The sequence below is a fragment of the Lutra lutra genome, chromosome 8, assembly GCF_902655055.1.
Source record: "Lutra lutra chromosome 8, mLutLut1.2, whole genome shotgun sequence".
Classification (NCBI taxonomy): Eukaryota; Metazoa; Chordata; class Mammalia; order Carnivora; family Mustelidae; genus Lutra; species Lutra lutra.
In genome coordinates this window covers 97,692,681-97,709,608 of record NC_062285.1, presented here as the reverse complement: position 1 = coordinate 97,709,608, position 16,928 = coordinate 97,692,681, and the positions used below count along the sequence as shown (strand labels likewise).

The window sequence follows — 16,928 nt, the reverse complement described above, 5'->3', positions numbered from 1 at the left end:
AGATTGAGTTTAGGGAGACCCAAGAAAGATGAAGTTTCGTCTTTTACTTTTAGTGAGGGCTGACATTACGCTTACTTATTTATCTTCTAAGGCACAAAAAGATGAAAGCGCTCTTTGGTCCAGGCAGAACTCTCAAAGGAAAGGGCCCTGCATGTATGGGAGTACCATTTCCTCCTGCTAGGTGGACAGAGGAGAAGGAGCAGCTGTTTGGTTTGGCCCTAGAGAGCATTACTGCAGCCAACAGGCCCTTCCAGTCATTGGAATTGGCAGTGCCGTTGGCCTGCACTGTGCTCCCCGAAAGCAAGTATAAGCAGAGGTACACAGCATCCCCAACCAGAGTCCTCAAGAAGAAGAGACTCTCGGTTGCCATCTTGGATATAAGCTATAAGCATCCAAGATCAGTGCTTCTCTCTTGGGTGTTGGTGGAGCTGACATCTGGTTGGCATGGCGGTCCATCAGGTTCGCTACAGCCAGTGTCTCCTCTGGTTAGTCGGTGCCCAGGGCTTGTTGACTCTTACGTATTTTGAATATCAATCAGCCCTGAGTCTCAGTAGAGACTTTCCTACAGGCTCCAAACGGAGACATGATATGATATCACACGTGAGAGCGTTCTTAGCCCCTCCCTGGAATCAACATGGGCAGGCTGAGAGTTTTCCTAAACCAGAGGATTCATCTTGGGCAAGAACTCGAGCTATACCTCTGTCCCGGGCTCACCACAGAAATGCTGTTGACACCCCAGCCAAGTTCGGCATCTCCAGAGTAAACACACGCAAACTTATTAATGATGTTCACTTCAAGAGAGAGCATATGAGCCTCCCTGAAGGAGGGGAGAGCTCAGACAGCGCTAAGGAGAAATAGAAGAGAGATCGGAATGAGGGAATCTCTCAGTTTCTGTAAGAATCAAGAGATGCCTCAGCTCCTTGGTCACACTGGTTCAAGGAAATTTGAGCAGAAGTCTCCCAAGGGCTCTATTCAGTTTGTGAGTTGGCCAGTGGAGGCTGATTTCTGTTTGTTTGCTCTGAAAGAGAAGGAGAGAAGATGACTCATTGTTCCATTTAAGAGAGGGACCATGAGAAGCTATAGGTGGCCCTGCACCCTTCTCTCCCCAGCACACTCCTTCCCATCCCTAACAGCTGCGCAGGCCTGGGAGATTGATCTCTCATGGAGCCCGGGTGCTGCCACTTAGCCGTGTGACCTCGGAAATGGCATTCCAATTCCCAAGCCCTCTCTTCTCTCATCTGTGAGACAACACAGGGTCTTCTAGATTAAGGTCTTCCAGTGGTCCCCATTCACTTCCAAGAGTAAGTGAAGATTCCAGAGCAGGGCACAGAAAGCGCCCACCCCTCCCCCCCAGCTGCCTCCTGCCTGCCGCTCCTGCTTTGCCTCCCGCCATCTGCCGAAAGTACACCCTGCCTTTTGCTAACCTTCACTTGGAATTCCTTTAAATATGACAGGTTTCTCTTAGACCTCTGAGTCCCCACATGTTCTTTTCGCTCTGTTTGGCACGCCCTCCCCTCCTTTGACTGGCTGGTGCATCCCCTCATACAGTTCAGAAGCCAGCTCAGCCCTCATCAGGCCCCACATTTACCCCCCCCCCAGCAACCCATCAGCCCATTAGCCAACACTGGGCAGGTGGCCCGTGCTCCAATTCCGCACACTCAGACCCTCCATCCCTCCAGTCCACCACTCAACAGCATCTTATAGCTCTTTGTTTAGTCACCTGCACTCTTCACCAGACTACGAGAGCTCACAGTCTATTAGAGGAGACAAAACAATGTGGCAAGTACCTGGCCCCCAAGAGATGCTCATTCAGTGTTTGTGAACAAATAAGGGAACGAGCTAAGATGCACTACGAACAGTTACACATTCTTATTACACCTTAAGCAACTCATGCCATCCTCATTTGCTTTCTAGAACACAACTTTCCAGTATTACTCCACATTTGGTTCAGTCCCAAGAAAAGCATGCTGGGCAAATAATGCTTGATAAGATGAGGCATAGCCTTTCAAAGTCGAGGGAACTACAGGCTAAGCGGTCTCCTGTGTGGCTGCCGACCCCTAGCTTAGTGCAGCCAGAATTCTGCCTATCTCAAGATGGTGACCGCCACAGGGACCCTCAATGCTGTCAGGCATCTTTTTTTTCTGGAGAGAATAAGTAGACAGGAGAGAACATGGGGCAGGAGTGGGGGCGGGGGGTGGGCAGGGGGAAGCGGGGGGAATAGGATTGAAAAGAAATGGGAAATGCTGGGTTTAGCTGCATTGCAAATTTATTATGTCAACGAATGTAATGTCTTCCCATTTGTTACTGGGTTCCTATTACGTGGGTGCATAATTAACGTCACTCCATATGGGAAGAGAAAGGGCAGATCATGATGGTGGGAGGCAGTTGAGAGGTTAGCAAAGAAAGTGCTGATCTGGTTTTGTTTCTATTCTAGATAGAATAGCAATGTGACCCCGAGCGGGTAGTCAGCTTCTCTTGAGCTCATTTTCCCCAAATGAAGGAATTGGAACCACATGATCTCTGACTTTGTGCTATAGGTTTCTGATTCTGAACCCATATAAAGTTGAAATCATTACTGTCATACATCTGTTTATTAAAGTAATCATATATATATATATATATATATATATATACAAACACACACACAGAAGGCATCTGTAAAATATAGGCAGAAATGTTGAAGGACATGAGGGTAAACAAATGCCATTAAGGTCCAAAAAGCTTCTTGAAGGACGTAACATTTTAGCTGAGCACTAAAAAGTAAGGAAGGATTTGAAAATATGGAGAGAGAGGAACAAAAGGAGATTCCAGGTGGAGGGAAGAATGGGAGTCCAAGTGCAGAGGAAGAAAGACACAGACTATTCAGAGAAGAGCAAGTAGTCTAGTCTCAAATTGTGGGGAGAGCAGAAAAGGAGGTAGCAGGGAAGACAAGCCCAGGAAGATAGGGGGATCTGAAGATCTGGGACAGGATTGGGAGGGGGGCTAAATGCTGAGATAGGGAAGTGGTGGTGGTGTCCCTTTTTGGAAAGGGGTTAAGAGCAGAGTTCCTATTAATCCCATTAAGTTTAAGGAACTCTGCTAGATCATTATCTCCTTTCTGGAGATACTAAGTCATTATCTTCTCTACTTGGTCGTTATCTCCTTTCTGGGTTCCTAAAGGTCATTATTCATCTGGATCCACTTGGTGTTTTGGGTTTTGCACCTAGAATTTCAGAGCAGAACATGTCAAGGTTGTTACATCCAAGGCTTTTAATTTACAAATGAGGAAACAGAGGCATAAAAAACTTTAGGGGCCATACATCTACTCAGGAACAGAGTGCTAGCTGGGCCTCAGACCCTCTGCTTCCTAGCGTGGGCCCTTTTTCCATCCTCCCACAGAAGTCAGAGCTGTTAATCTAAAACTAAGACGAGAGGAAATAAGAGAAAGAAATCTGGATGAGGATTCAGAAAATACAGAGTTTGGTTTTCTTGAACCAACTTTTTCTCTGATCTTGAGCAAGACACGGAATCTCTCCAAGACACGGAAGTTATATCCTAAGCTCCCTTGTTACAGGGGAGATGTTGGAGATGCTCAAGTGGGATCATGTTCGTGAAAGCCCTTCCACACTTACAAATCATTACACCAATATAAGAAATGCTTTCCAGCAGAGAGACTCGTTTCAATTCCAAAAGTACAATGCATTAGCAGCCCACCACCAACTCCTCACCTTCCCACTGACATAAGCTGACTGCTTCTTACCCTTCAGGGACAGCTCACGATACTTCCACCAATAGCCTGGTATTCCTGGAAGTACAACATCTGACTGGAAAGTAGCTTTTAGAGATGGAAATTATAGATGTGGCTGATCAATATTGTCCTGCTCATTTTATAAGACGGCAGTTGGACGTGGGCGTGAGTTGGAAGGAGGGGTTCGCCCCAGCCTGACACAATTTTGGCACTCTTATGGGTCATGCCCAGAAACTTCTGGGTTAAACAAGTCTAGATTTTTTTTTTTTTTTAAGGAAAAAGTGACCTCGGTTCACTTTCATAGGATTTAAATTAACACTGGGGAAGTTTCCCTATATAAATCAAGCCTGATAGTCTCAGCAAACCTATGTTTGAAAAGAGAACTCAAGAGCTGGCCTGAGCCAGTCTTTCTTTTTTTTTTTTCTTCTCTGAGGCAGTCTTTCACTTAGTGCAGGAATGCTTTCCTACAGCTTCTATGAGAGCTGCTTCTCCCTCAGCCTCTGCTTAAATACCCTCAGTGACTGGGAGCTCACTACCTAATGCCGCAGCTTATACTCTAGATGTTACAAAATGACTTTATGTTCCCAAACTACACCTCTCTGTGACCTTTCAGCCTACTGGGCTTCACTCTACCTTCAAGAAGAAAAATAATGAGGTCTGTTTCCTCTTTTGCATGGAAATTCCTTAAATCTGAAGTCAGACTTCATGTTCCACTAAGTCTTTTCTGTCGTCATCCTGTTTAAAATCACCTCAAATGATCTCAAACTCTTCCTAAAATATGTCCCCAGAAACCGAGGGCAGGCCCCCAGACTGGCCTGACTCACCCAGCAAATATGAGATCAAGGTTCTCAGACAGGGAAAATAGACTTTTCATCCAGGCTGAGGTTACACGTTTATCTTTTCACAGCTGCATCTTGCTGGCCTTTCGAATTCCAGGCCAGCTAATCTCCAGGCACCATCCCACACGGACGTGTGGATGGCCCCCTCAGCAGCTCTCCTGTCCAGGTGACTGGAAGAGCTCCAAATGTCCGATGGAGAGTTCTAAATCAACGTCTCACTGTCACTCTAAACCCAGCACAGGACAAGCAGAGCTCTTCCTTTGCCCCCTGTTAGCTCCTGATCTCCATCAGTGATGCCATTATTCTCTCAAGTGGCCTGAGCTCAATTTTATGCCCATCCTGAATTCCTCCCTTCTCCTCTTCAGGATGGGCCCCATCTAGTCCTTCCTGTCAATACTTGCCCACTGTGGTTCCCTCTGCTGGAACACGGACATGGCTGCCTCCCTCACTCTCCTCTGATTTCTTATTCAGGAGCCCGCCCCTGACCATGTTGAATGGGGCAGTTCCCCACGCCCATGCCCATTGCTATCCATTTCTCTTACTCTGCTCTTTTCTTTTTCCTGCTACATACTACCATCTGGCGTATTAAAGTTGTCTAAATGTTACCTGACTTCTAATACCAGAGAATGTAGCCTCTGGGATGGTAGGGACTTTGCTGTGTCCCTTGCAGTATCCTCTGATCCTAGAACAGGGACCAGCACATAGTAGGCGCTCAGTAAACATCGGATGAACAAATGAATAAATGTATGAATGAACCTGGGTACATCTGCTTCCATAATTCTTGTCCTGCCTAGCACACATTTGGACCAGGTGCCCACCCTATGGCTCCTGGAACCCATTTTCTGGTCAGCTTTACTGTGGTTGGCCACTTGCACTTAAATAAATCGGTTTTCCTTTCAGAATCAGCATTCGGGCTTTTACGCAGCTGTTTGATGAGGACCTAAAGGAATTCACGAAGCCGCTCTATTCCGACACATTTTTCTCTTTGCCTATCACCACTGAGTCAGGTAAGCCTAGCCTCCCCATTTACCTGCCTAGTCTCCAACTACCATGTCACTTATAAGGCCTCCAGTAGAGAGATCTGGTGACCTGGCTGATGGCAAGGGGAACATGCATTTTTCACTTGGAATTTAATCTTTATGGGATCATGGATGACGTGGAGTCAAGAAATTGCTCCTACTTCTAAAGGAGAATGGGCTAAGTGGCCATTAATCTTGAAAAGAAGATAGAAGTATCAGATTTTTTTTTAATTAAAAATGTTTTTAAAAATAATGGGTGAAAAACATTCAAATTGGGAGTTTACATAGGCCAAAATGTAAATACAAAAGGCTTTCAGTCATAGGTGGGAATGTATGAATCCACAAACATAGAAATGCATGGAAAAAAAAGACTAGAAGAAAAAACACCGAAGTATTCACAATGAGGGGGGCCTGGCCGGCTCAGCCGATGGAGCGTAGGACTCTTGATCTCAGGGTCCTGAGCTCAACCCACGCTGAGTGTAGAGCCTACTCGAAAAAGGGATTAACAATGACTGTCTCCAAGTAGTGGGATTATAGGTGATACTTTTTTCTTTTTGCTTATACACGCTGCTTTTACACCATAAAAAAAAATGTTAACTTAAAAGCCTTTACATAAATTTACAAAAGAAACTTCTCTAACCTGAGGAATAGCAGTAGCTAATATTTACTACATGAAATAGTTTATCCAGTGAAGACATGAAATACTTTATCCGATCTTCACTCTAACCTTCTGAGGTAGAGACTATCACCATCCCCCATTTGAAAGGTGAAGACCTGGGACACCAAGAGGTTAAGTAACTTGCCCAGGATAGTAGAGCTGAATTCTGGCATTTTCTGCTGGAACTCTTAACCTCCATACCGCATTGCCTCAGAATACTACCCTCACGCTGAGAATAGCGTTGTGTGTCAGCACATTGTTCCTTGACCGGCATCGGTCCCAGCCTTTCCCAAGAGCCAGGGGTTCTACAATGCTTGGTCTCAGGAAGTTCTTCTTCATAGCTAAAACAGTCTCTCATGCTGCATGACAAAAGATGACTCAGCCTCACAAACACTCCCATCTATTTATGCCAAATATAGGGATAATCTCCCACTTTTCAAACCAAAAAGGGATCAGAACACAGTTAAGAGGATTTAGATGTGTTGGCTTATAATTTCATGTTAAGCAGGGGCATTGTAAATACAATCCTTTCCTATTTTGAAAACAATAAAAATTGCATGCAGTTCAGCAAAAGCAGGTAGTAAACATATGCCCAAAAAAGAATACTAACCATGTTAAAAGAAAAATGATCATGGTGATTTAATGAGGCTTGAAAAGCAACACTGAATAAACAAATCCAAGGGCTTAAAGTGCAAGTTCAACAATGGGCTACTCCATAGACCTAAATGTAAGAACTAAATAATACAACTTTTAAAAGAAAACGTAGGAGGGAAACTCTATGACCTTGGATTAGGAAATGATTTTCTCGATATGACAGCAATAGCACATGCAACAGAAGGGGAGAAAAGCCAGATAAATGGGACTTGATCAAAATTTGTGCTTCAAAGGAGACCATGAGGGAACTATTTGCAAATTAATATCTGATAAGGGTTGTGTGTTCCCCATACGTAAAGAACTGTTACTTTATAGCTCAATAATGCAAAGTCAAGTAACAAAGGATGTGAGTAGACGTTTCACTGGAGAAGATACACACATGGCCAATAAGCACATGACAAGATGCTGAACATCATTAGTCATTAGGGGAAATGAAGATGGAGCCCACAGTACGACACCACTTCACACCCCCTTGAATAGCTGTGATTGAAGGACCATGACCAGTGTTAGCGAGGATATGGAGACATTGGAACCCTCCTACATTGCTTTTGAGAATGTAAAATGGTTTAGTTGCTTGGGAAAACATTTCTGCAGTTCCTCAAAATGCTAAACCTAGCATTAACATCTATCTAAATCAGCAACTCCACTCCTAATTTTATACCTAAGAGAAATGAAAACATGTGCCCACACAGAAACTTCCACACGGACATTCTTAGCCGCATTGTTCATAATAACCCCAAATGGAGATAATCCAAATGTCCATCAGTGGATGAATGGACAAACAGTATGTGATCTATTCCATACAAGGAGCTATTTATTATTCACCTATAAAAAAGAATTGAAATACTGAGACATGCTACAACATGGATAAACTTTGTAAACATTACGCTGAGTAAAAGAAGCCAGAGACAAAAGACCACGTATTTCTGATTCAGTTTATACAAAAGGTCCAGAATAGGCAAATCTTTGAAGACAAAGTAGATTCATGGTTGCCAGGGGCTGGGAAAGAATGGAGAAGGACAGCTAAGAGGTACTGGGTTTCTTTTGAGGGGTGGTGACAATATAACAAAATTGAATGTGGTTGTGTTTGTTAAACTCTGTATCAAAAATCACCAAATTATACAATTTAAATGGGTGAATTGAATGGTATGTGAATTATATTTCAATAAAGCTGTTTTAAAAATAAGCTACTCTTACTTATTTACAAACTCCAAGAAGTAGTGTCATACTAGATAATAAATGAAACTTCCTTAAAATAGCTCTCCGTCACTCACTGGACTTGCCCAAGTCCTTGATGCTATTATATGTGTTTCATTCAAATGAAATACCATTTTGATTTTGGTGGCAAGATCTGCTGGCCTTTGTCTCAAGCACCCTAAACCTTACCTACAAGCCCCCGTGAACATAAAATCCTTTTATAGGCAGAACGCCATTAACTTCGAAAGTGTAAGGATGTTATAGTGTTACAGCGTGCCCTCTTCCTGGCTGTGTGTCCCTACCAGCAGATAGTAAAGACCTCAGCGTGGGCGTTGTTCAGATTTTTCTGTAATAACGTTCCTAGGGAGATAAGGTTTCAGCAGTTCTCTTCCTGGTTCTTCAGTACTGATTTTCCTGCCTGGGTTTGCTATTTCCTTCTGGATTCTTGTAGAGCCTTTATTTGGAGTTATTGAAGGTGTGAGTGCTGGTCTGTTCTTAATTGGCATGCTGGTGGCCGTGGTTGCCTTATTCATCTGCAGACAGAAAGCCAGGTAAGTACAAAGATTCCTTTACCGATTGGGCTCCCAACTTTGAAGGCACAGTTGAAAATGCCCTTGCCTGAAAATTAAGAAGGGAAGGCAATTTCATTTCTCCAGGTTAAATCACCTTTGTTTCTCAAGAGAAACAAGTCAGACCCTCCAACCATGACTGGCTTGACTGGCTTTCTTCAGCCTCGCTGCATTCCCCATTGATGAATTTTGCCCTCACCAAATGACTGAGGGGGGCCATCTGTAGCTTCATTTGAATGTGAAGTAACTCCTTTTGCTCGAGAAGACGGAGATGTCTGTGAATTGTGCACCCAAGTGCTTTTCTGGAAAATGCTGAGAAGTATGGTTGACATCACCATCTCATGGTCATGTTTGCCATGCTAATTTAAGAAGGGACCGAAAAGAACCAAATAGCATGTGGCCCCAAAGCCACGCCCCCTCCTCTTAGGGAGTTTATTTGGCACATTGTCCTCCCTCTCGCAGTCATGTCTTGCATCTAAGGTTTACTGGGGGTTTTTTTTAAGGAAGTTTATTGAGAGTGTGGGAAGTGATTATGACCTGTAGCCAAAACCAGAAGACAAATCTCCAGCTATTGCAGAGATCCGTTTCTGAGTGGGAAAGATCTATTTCTTCTTTATGTTCTTCCTCCCCTCAAAGAGACGTTGGCTGAGTGTAAATCTACATGAATACTGAAAAATCCATATTTGCACAGACATGCACAGCCTCACCATAAATGGAAAAATTTGTTTAAGTCAGGTTTCGTAATCAGAATATAAATCCTCTCCCTTATGTCGCAGCCATGGTCGAGAAAGGCCCTCTGCCCGCCTGAGCATTCGCCGGGATCGACCATTATCTGTCCACTTGAACCTGGGCCAGAAAGGGTGAGCACCACATTTTCCTTCACATAAATGTATTGAAAGATGAGCTGATTGTCTTATGTGAGATTTGCTAACGAGATCTTTCTTCTTTTGGCGTCCTTCACAGTAACCGGGAAAACATCTTGGTAAGAGCAAGAACTCATTACTGTATTATCTGCTTTTGAAATACAACTTGGACTGGGTATGGCAGTGTCCCTTTTCATCAGTAATTTTTTTTCTATTATATTTTAAACTATAGCCCAATAAAAGTAAATCAGTTTGAAGGGCACTTCATGAAGCTGCAGGCTGATTCCAACTACCTTCTGTCCAAGGAGTACGAGGTACGACTCAGACTCAGGGATGCCTTAGCTGTTCTAGTCTCTAGCAGAACTTCCCTCCCAACCTCTCCTGCGGAGGCACAGGCTGATCGGGCTGAGGAGTTCAAATGACGTGTAGGACCTCAGCTGAGCGCTCTTTTGTGTCTGAATCCGTTCCCTGTGGGATATGCCACCTCGTCTCAGAGGCCAGTCTGCTCTCCAGAATAGCAAAGCCAGGAAAGTACTACTTGGATAAGACATTAAGAAAGAATGAAAAAAACCTTGAATGTAAACCTAATTCTGTCAGTTATTTAACCTGACATTTGGCTTGACTGGGAGACGAGGTGGTTTGGTGACAAGTGTCTATGCTTTGGATTTGACTCCCAGCTTTGCTACCTGTGTGACCTGGGGTAAGTGAGTTATCTGGTCTGAGCCTCATCTGTAAAATGGAGGGGAGGATACCTCCTCTGAGGCTGTTGGGGGGATCAGAGCGAATGCACGTCCAATATGAAGCATTCCGTAAACAGTCGCTACTGTGACATATTCTTAGATTGTTATGTATCTCAAGGACTGTATGATTGCCTTATTTGATTTCATATTCTCCATTTGCAAACTTCTTTTGGATCTAATAGGATTTGAAAGACGTGGGTCGAAACCAACCATGTGACATTGCACTCTTGCCGGAGAACAGAGGGAAAAATCGATACAACAATATATTGCCCTGTGAGTTTTGTGTTGAAATTTGTAATACTGTCTCCCTCCAGCCATTTCTTCTCTTTCCCAGAAATAAAATGGGGCTAAAGAAATGTGATATAGCTGGACATGGAAGAGCTGAGGCTCTGAATGCCTTTTAAAAGGAATGTTATCGCTCTTCCCTCCCGTGGGGTCACAACGAGCTTGAATTCTGGTTAGGAGACGCCTCTCATGCTGTTGACAGTTCATCATGTGGTCTAACTTCTCCTCAGAGGCTTAGGGGCTGTCACAGGGTTAATAGCCAAGGCCAATGTGCGTTTCTTTATAAAGTCCCCAGTTAGGGATTATTGTATATTTTTACTCTCCTGACCTGATCAGGTGAAGCAATGGAAGAAAGTTGTTCTGGATTGTTCGTTCAGGCTACAAAAGGGAGCTGGCCGCTCCATTGGGCAATGGTATAGCACTATGAAGGAAAGCATGGAGGGGGGCCTCAAAGAGCATTTGGCTTCTTTGTTCGCTCAGTGTCACCTGGGCAAGCCAGTTATCCTATCCAAACCTCATCTGCAAAATGGAGAGGAGACTACCTCCCCGTGGGGCGTTTTGGGGGTCAGCGCTAATGCACGTCAAATACCAAGCATTCCATCAACAATAGGAAAATCCTCCCAGGACCCAGTGACAAATGTCTCTCAATCAACTTCCTTTCAGATGATGCCTCTCGAGTGAAGCTGTCCAATGTCGATGATGACCCATGCTCAGACTACATCAACGCCAGCTACATCCCTGTAAGTGAACCATTAACCCACAGCCTGGGGTAAAGCTTTGATGGGTGGCAAGCCTAAAGACACCTTTCCTCCCACGTGCTCCCACTGTTTCAGGTCTGGAAGCATACTGATTTTAGAAAACCATGTCTGATTGCCGTAAAACCCAGGATGTGCAATTCCATCCCCGCCAGGGCCCATTTTCACAATGGCTGTAGTGAGACAGGATTGAGCCCAGGCGGCACAGTGAAAGGTGGTTTTTTACTCTCTGCAGCCCATAGCTAAGATTAGAGCTCCCTAAGGAAGCTCCATTGCTCACGCTGCCTAGCGAGCGAACATCTGATTCGATGTTATTTGGAATTTTGAAAACCAAAGACACAACTCAAAGGCGGGCTCAGATTCTGGGCTAGATCCTGCCAGCTTCCTACAGCATGCTACAGTGGAGAAGGCTTTAAGGCCAGAGAGCTCCAGCTTTGAATGCCCTCCCTTTCCCTTGTGGACTCTGTGACCTTGGGCAAGTTTTGTCACCTCCTGGGGCCTCTATTTTCTTATCCAAAAAATGGGGATGATATTTACCTCAAATAGTCATTCATTCACTCAGTAAACGCTATCTAGTTAAGTAATAACTAGAGATGCCTCAGCAGGGGCGGGCATCAGGAAAGGACGAGGTGACACCACGGGAAACAGGCTGGAGAGATGTCTTCTCCAGCACTAATACACATCTGCACCACATGGGATCTTGTTCAAATGCAGATTCTGATTCAGCGGGGCTGGGAGGACAGGCATTCTGCCTTTCTCACAAGCTCCCAGGTCATTGCAGTGCTGCTGGTCTGAGGACCTCCCTCCAAGAAGCAAGAGGGTAGGGCTGCTAGGGGAGTTTCTGGGAGGAGACCCCCAGCGTCCAGCAGGGCGGAGAATAAAGGAAGGCTCAACAGAGCAGGCAATGTGCTAAGATGTGGAGGATAAAGACAGAGGGCCTGGCCAGATGAGATGCAAGGTTTGGGTGGGCGGGCGTGGGGGTGGCAGAGGTGACACAATGCAGGGGCCCTGAGGAGAGGCAAGGAGAGAAGGAACTTCAGCTCAGAGCTGCGAGTCATTCTATCTTGCCGGGGTGCAGAATAAGGGGGCAAAAATAGCCTACTCCTAGAGTTGTGGTTCAGATTAAGTAAGATCTGTGAAAGTCCGGACCCATGGCATGTTATGGGTAGATGCTCAATAACCCATGGTTTCCCTTCCCTGAAGTTTCCCTTGCACCACGTCTCTTTTACCAGCACTCTAATGTCCATTATCCAAAATGACGAGAACTCTTCTGCGTTGAATAGGGGAAGAGCCTGAGGAATTCAGTCCCTGAGAGTCTACACACACACACACACACACACACCCAGCAAGAGTGAAACATTCTCTAGATTATTGCCGAGTCCTCTATTGCCGTTTAGAATAGACCCAGCCTAGTAAGTGGGAAGTTGGTTCTTAACAATAGTGCAGTGTTCCGGCCTTTGTCCTTCCCGCTCCCAAGCCTTGACACTTGGGTTAGTATTTTTTTCTCCAGTCGCAGATCTGGCAAAGACCTATATATCATCTAATCTGAGGAGATGACCCTCTGTTTATAGTTCTGACGAGGCCCATTGTTTCTGGCTCTCCATATTGTAAATTCATTACAGGGCAACAACTTCAGAAGAGAGTACATTGCTACTCAGGGACCTCTTCCCGGCACCAAGGATGACTTCTGGAAGATGGCGTGGGAACAGAATGTTCACAACATTGTCATGGTGACCCAGTGTGTGGAGAAGGGCCGAGTGAGTAAACTGTCTTTCTGCCTTCCGAAGCTTCCTAGTGCCGCCACCAGGGTGGAATCCTACGCCACCATCCGAAGCTAAACCCCACAGAGGCCAAGGAGGGTCATGTGGGAATGTCGCTCGTGAATTAAGCTACTCGGTTATGAGAGGCTTACATGGGGGATACCCACTTCTGATTCGGGGTCTGAAGTTTCAGTCAGACTGGTATCATCAAAAGTGCTCATGATTCGGGAAGACTAAGTGGCCCTTGTCTGTTCCATCCTTTGGTGTATGGCTTGCCAGAGGCACTGATCCTGCCCCTACATGTAGGAAAGAAGCTGACTCTAGGCTGTGTCTGCAGACCCGAAGTGAAATAGTTCTCTGGGCAAATCAAGCAAACCTTGTATACTGCACTCACAAACCTATACCTCGTCTGGTTATTTGGAGGATTAAAAAAGCGATGACATATAAATGCCAGTATCTGTTTCAAAATTCTCTCTCCTGGCTTCCTACATGTAAGTTGGAGCCGAGCTAAATGTTCTGACATTTCAGAGATCCCGGGGTATGTGGCCCTCAGTCCAGGTTAGGACAGTGATATTAAATATAAACCAAAAGGGACCAGGAAGACTTGGCCTTCCTCTGCCCAGCTAGACCTTTCTTCAGAAAGAACCACTGGGGGGCGCCTGGGTGGCTCAGTGGGTTAAGCAGCTGCCTTCGGCTCAGGTTATGATCCCAGGTCCTGGGTTCGAGCCCCACATCGGGCTTTCTGCTCAGCAGGGAGCCTGCTTCCTCCTCTCTCTCTGCCTGCCTCTCTGCTTACTTGTGATTTCTCTCTGTCAAATAAATAAATAAAATCTTTAAAAAAAAATTAAGAAAGAACCATTGGAACATACGGGTTAGGAGAGGTGGGACTGAGATACTGAGGAATCAACAAAAGCTCAGGCGTTGGAACTCCATGCCCCCAGAGAGGGAAGTGAACCCAGAGGTTGGGGCTCCGCTCTCCTGCGCAGCAGCCGGCTGGCTGCGGCGCGGACCCTGAGCACACTGAGGCGGAGCCGGGGGCCCATGCTCTAGCGGGTGACCCCAGATTCCAGGTCGGGAAGACGTTTCCAGGAGGAAACGTCCAGGTTCATAGGGGAGTCATGTGTCCGGACTCACGTCTTTTCCCCTCTGCCTTCCTGTAGGTGAAGTGTGACCATTACTGGCCAGCAGACCAGGATTCCCTCTACTACGGGGACCTCATTCTGCAGATGCTCTCGGAGTCGGTGCTACCTGAGTGGACCATCCGGGAATTTAGGATATGCAGCGTATGTTTGTCTGTTTGAGGTCGCTAAACGCTCCAGCTTGGAGGGCAGCAGGACACCTCTGACTCCCCCTCCTAGCTGCCTCCTGCCCCGTAGTTTCAGCTCCCGGGAACTGCTGCCTGGTCCCCATGGTCCGACCCGAAGGTTGGCCTCGGCTCCTTCCCCGATCCTCGTCTCTGCTCTTACAGGAGGAACAGCTCGACGCGCACAGACTCATCCGCCACTTTCACTACACGGTGTGCCAGACCCACGGGTCCAGAGACTACCCAGTCCCTGATCCAGTTTGTGAGAACCGTCAGGGACTACATCAGCAGGAGCCCCGGCGCCGGGCCCACCGTCGTGCACTGCAGGTACTGGTCGACGAGGAGCCAGTGACAGCGGGGCGCTGGAGGGTGTATCTGCGCCAACCAGCCTGCCTGGAGATACTATTAGGCCCTCTTCTCTCTTCTTCTTTGCTTTTTCACCTTCCACGCCTCTCTCACCCTCACTCTCCAGCCCTCTTTCTCTCCCCCTTGCTCTTTTTGCTACTGTACAAAATGCAAAGTCCCTAAGTGCATGACTCCCTATGCAAGTTCCCAGAAACCGCGCTCTTACTCTCGGAGAACCTGCGTGTTCTCGCCTCTTGCCGTTCTTACTCCTTGGAGTGGCCTAAGCTCTCTCTTCCGCCCACATAAGCCCTAAGCATCCTTCCGGATCTCTGCTCCAGACCTCCCTTTCTGGTCCAGTAGCACTCGCCATCTGTAGCCCCCAGTTTTGCTCTTAATTTCCCTTCTCTCTTGACTTCTCTTTGCTTTAGACTGCATGTCCATAAAATCAGCCTAACAAGCAATCCCTCTCTCTTCCCCTCCGGGGAGCCTGGTGTTTAGCTAATTAATGTTTGCAGCAACACTTTGATAGCCCTAGCTGAATGGCACTAAGAAATAAAGAGCACAGAGTTGCTCCGGTAAGAGAAATGTCAGATGCCCTCATTTTCTCCCAATCAGCCCAGCACCCTAGGAGCCTGGCTTTTATGTGTCACTGGAACCCTGATGCTTTTAATGGGAATGTGAGGCACGTGAGAGGGCTTTCTGAGGAGTGGCCGGCGTTTCTGCCCATACCCCTGGAGAACTGTTCTCCTTTACCTTGTACGTCTATGCATCACAAATCCCCAGGTTATACAGTCCCCTTTGGAGGCTATTCAGCCATCCCTGCGGATGCTGAAGGTGTTCGCACCCTAGGATCCAACAGTTCTGTTTCTAGACCTCCACCCTAGAGAAATCCCCACACTTGTACACAAGGAGGCTCAGCGCAACACAGTCTTTCTAAGAGAGTAACTAAAAATGATCTCATTATTGGGGCACCTGGGTGGCTTGATCTGCTAAGCGTTGACCCTTGGTTTCCGCTGGAGTCATGTTCTCGGGGCATGAGAGCCAACCCTGCATCGTCTCCATGCTCAACTTGGAGGCAGCTTGAGATTTGCTCTCTCCCTCTCCCTCTGCCCCTCCTCCTACTCCCTCTCTCTCTGTCTCAAGTAAATCTTTTTTAAGAATCATCTTCTTGTCATCAGTAGAGACTAGATCAGCCAGGGATGGATTGGCAGCGGCATGTGAACTCTAGAGAAGCTAAAAGAAAGTGGATCTGCCTGTAACAACAGGGATAGAGCTCAAACACTACACTCAGTAAAAAAAATAAAGTCAGCAAAAGGATATATAAAATATGTGACCATTTCAGTCAATTTTTGAACCCCATAAAATGAATATATTGTTTATGGCTTTACATGTAACCAGGAAAAGTATACAACATGCATGGAAATGACACACGCTGGAGGCACAGCAGCACTTATCCCTGGTAACGTGGTGGAGGTGGAGGAAGGAAGGAGAAAGAGATGAAACCTGGGGCTTTTCTTTGAGAGAGCTCATTGAGAGAAAAAAGGATTCCTATATTCTCCAGTAACTTGGGAGGGAAAAGAAAGACAATCCTGGAGTCTCAGGATGTGATCCTGAAATGCCAGTTTAATGGAAAAGTTTCAGTCTTCCTTTGTTCTCTCTCCTAGTGCCGGTGTGGGTAGGACTGGAACCTTCATTGCGTTGGACCGAATCCTCCAGCAATTGGACTCCAAAGACTCTGTGGACATTTACGGAGCCGTGAACGACCTAAGACTTCACAGGGTTCACATGGTCCAGACTGAGGTAAGAGTTACAGGCTGAAGGACACCAGCCACCCTCCCTGTCTCTCTCCCCCAAAATGTCCCAAGCTTTCATCTGACAAGGGTAAAGAACTATGACTCATTAGGAAGAGAAAGAGAACTGAATATAGGCATTCTGTAGGACCTGTTATTTTTAAAACAAATTTCAGTGACCTTGAGGTACCTGGTGTACCCTTACCCTCTACTGAGCTGGTTGCCTATCTTCTTTAGGTGGGTAGGAGACAAGATGGATAATTTTTAAATCAATGTGTGGTACGTGGGGGAAGAGCCAGGACAGTCCATCTTAAAGATCATTTTAAGACAGGCTGGTGTGGGGCACCTGGGTGGCTCAGTGGGTTAAGCAACTGCCTTAGGCTCAGGTCATGATCCTGGGGTCCTGGAATCGAGCCTCGTGTTG

The 16,928-nt window shown here is 46.2% G+C and overlaps 1 protein-coding gene across 1 annotated transcript in view; it reads left to right on the top strand.

Moving 5' to 3' along the window:
- Positions 1-16,928, top strand: part of PTPRB (protein tyrosine phosphatase receptor type B) — a 113,315-nt gene that overhangs the window by 86,373 nt on the left and 10,014 nt on the right. Inside the window, 13 exon segments of the mRNA XM_047739421.1 lie at positions 5,467-5,573; positions 8,546-8,645; positions 9,440-9,523; positions 9,627-9,633; positions 9,635-9,645; positions 9,759-9,840; positions 10,449-10,539; positions 11,215-11,291; positions 12,929-13,063; positions 14,227-14,349; positions 14,535-14,599; positions 14,601-14,696; positions 16,379-16,514. Of these exon segments, the coding sequence (XP_047595377.1) occupies positions 5,467-5,573; positions 8,546-8,645; positions 9,440-9,523; positions 9,627-9,633; positions 9,635-9,645; positions 9,759-9,840; positions 10,449-10,539; positions 11,215-11,291; positions 12,929-13,063; positions 14,227-14,349; positions 14,535-14,599; positions 14,601-14,696; positions 16,379-16,514 (1,114 nt within the window).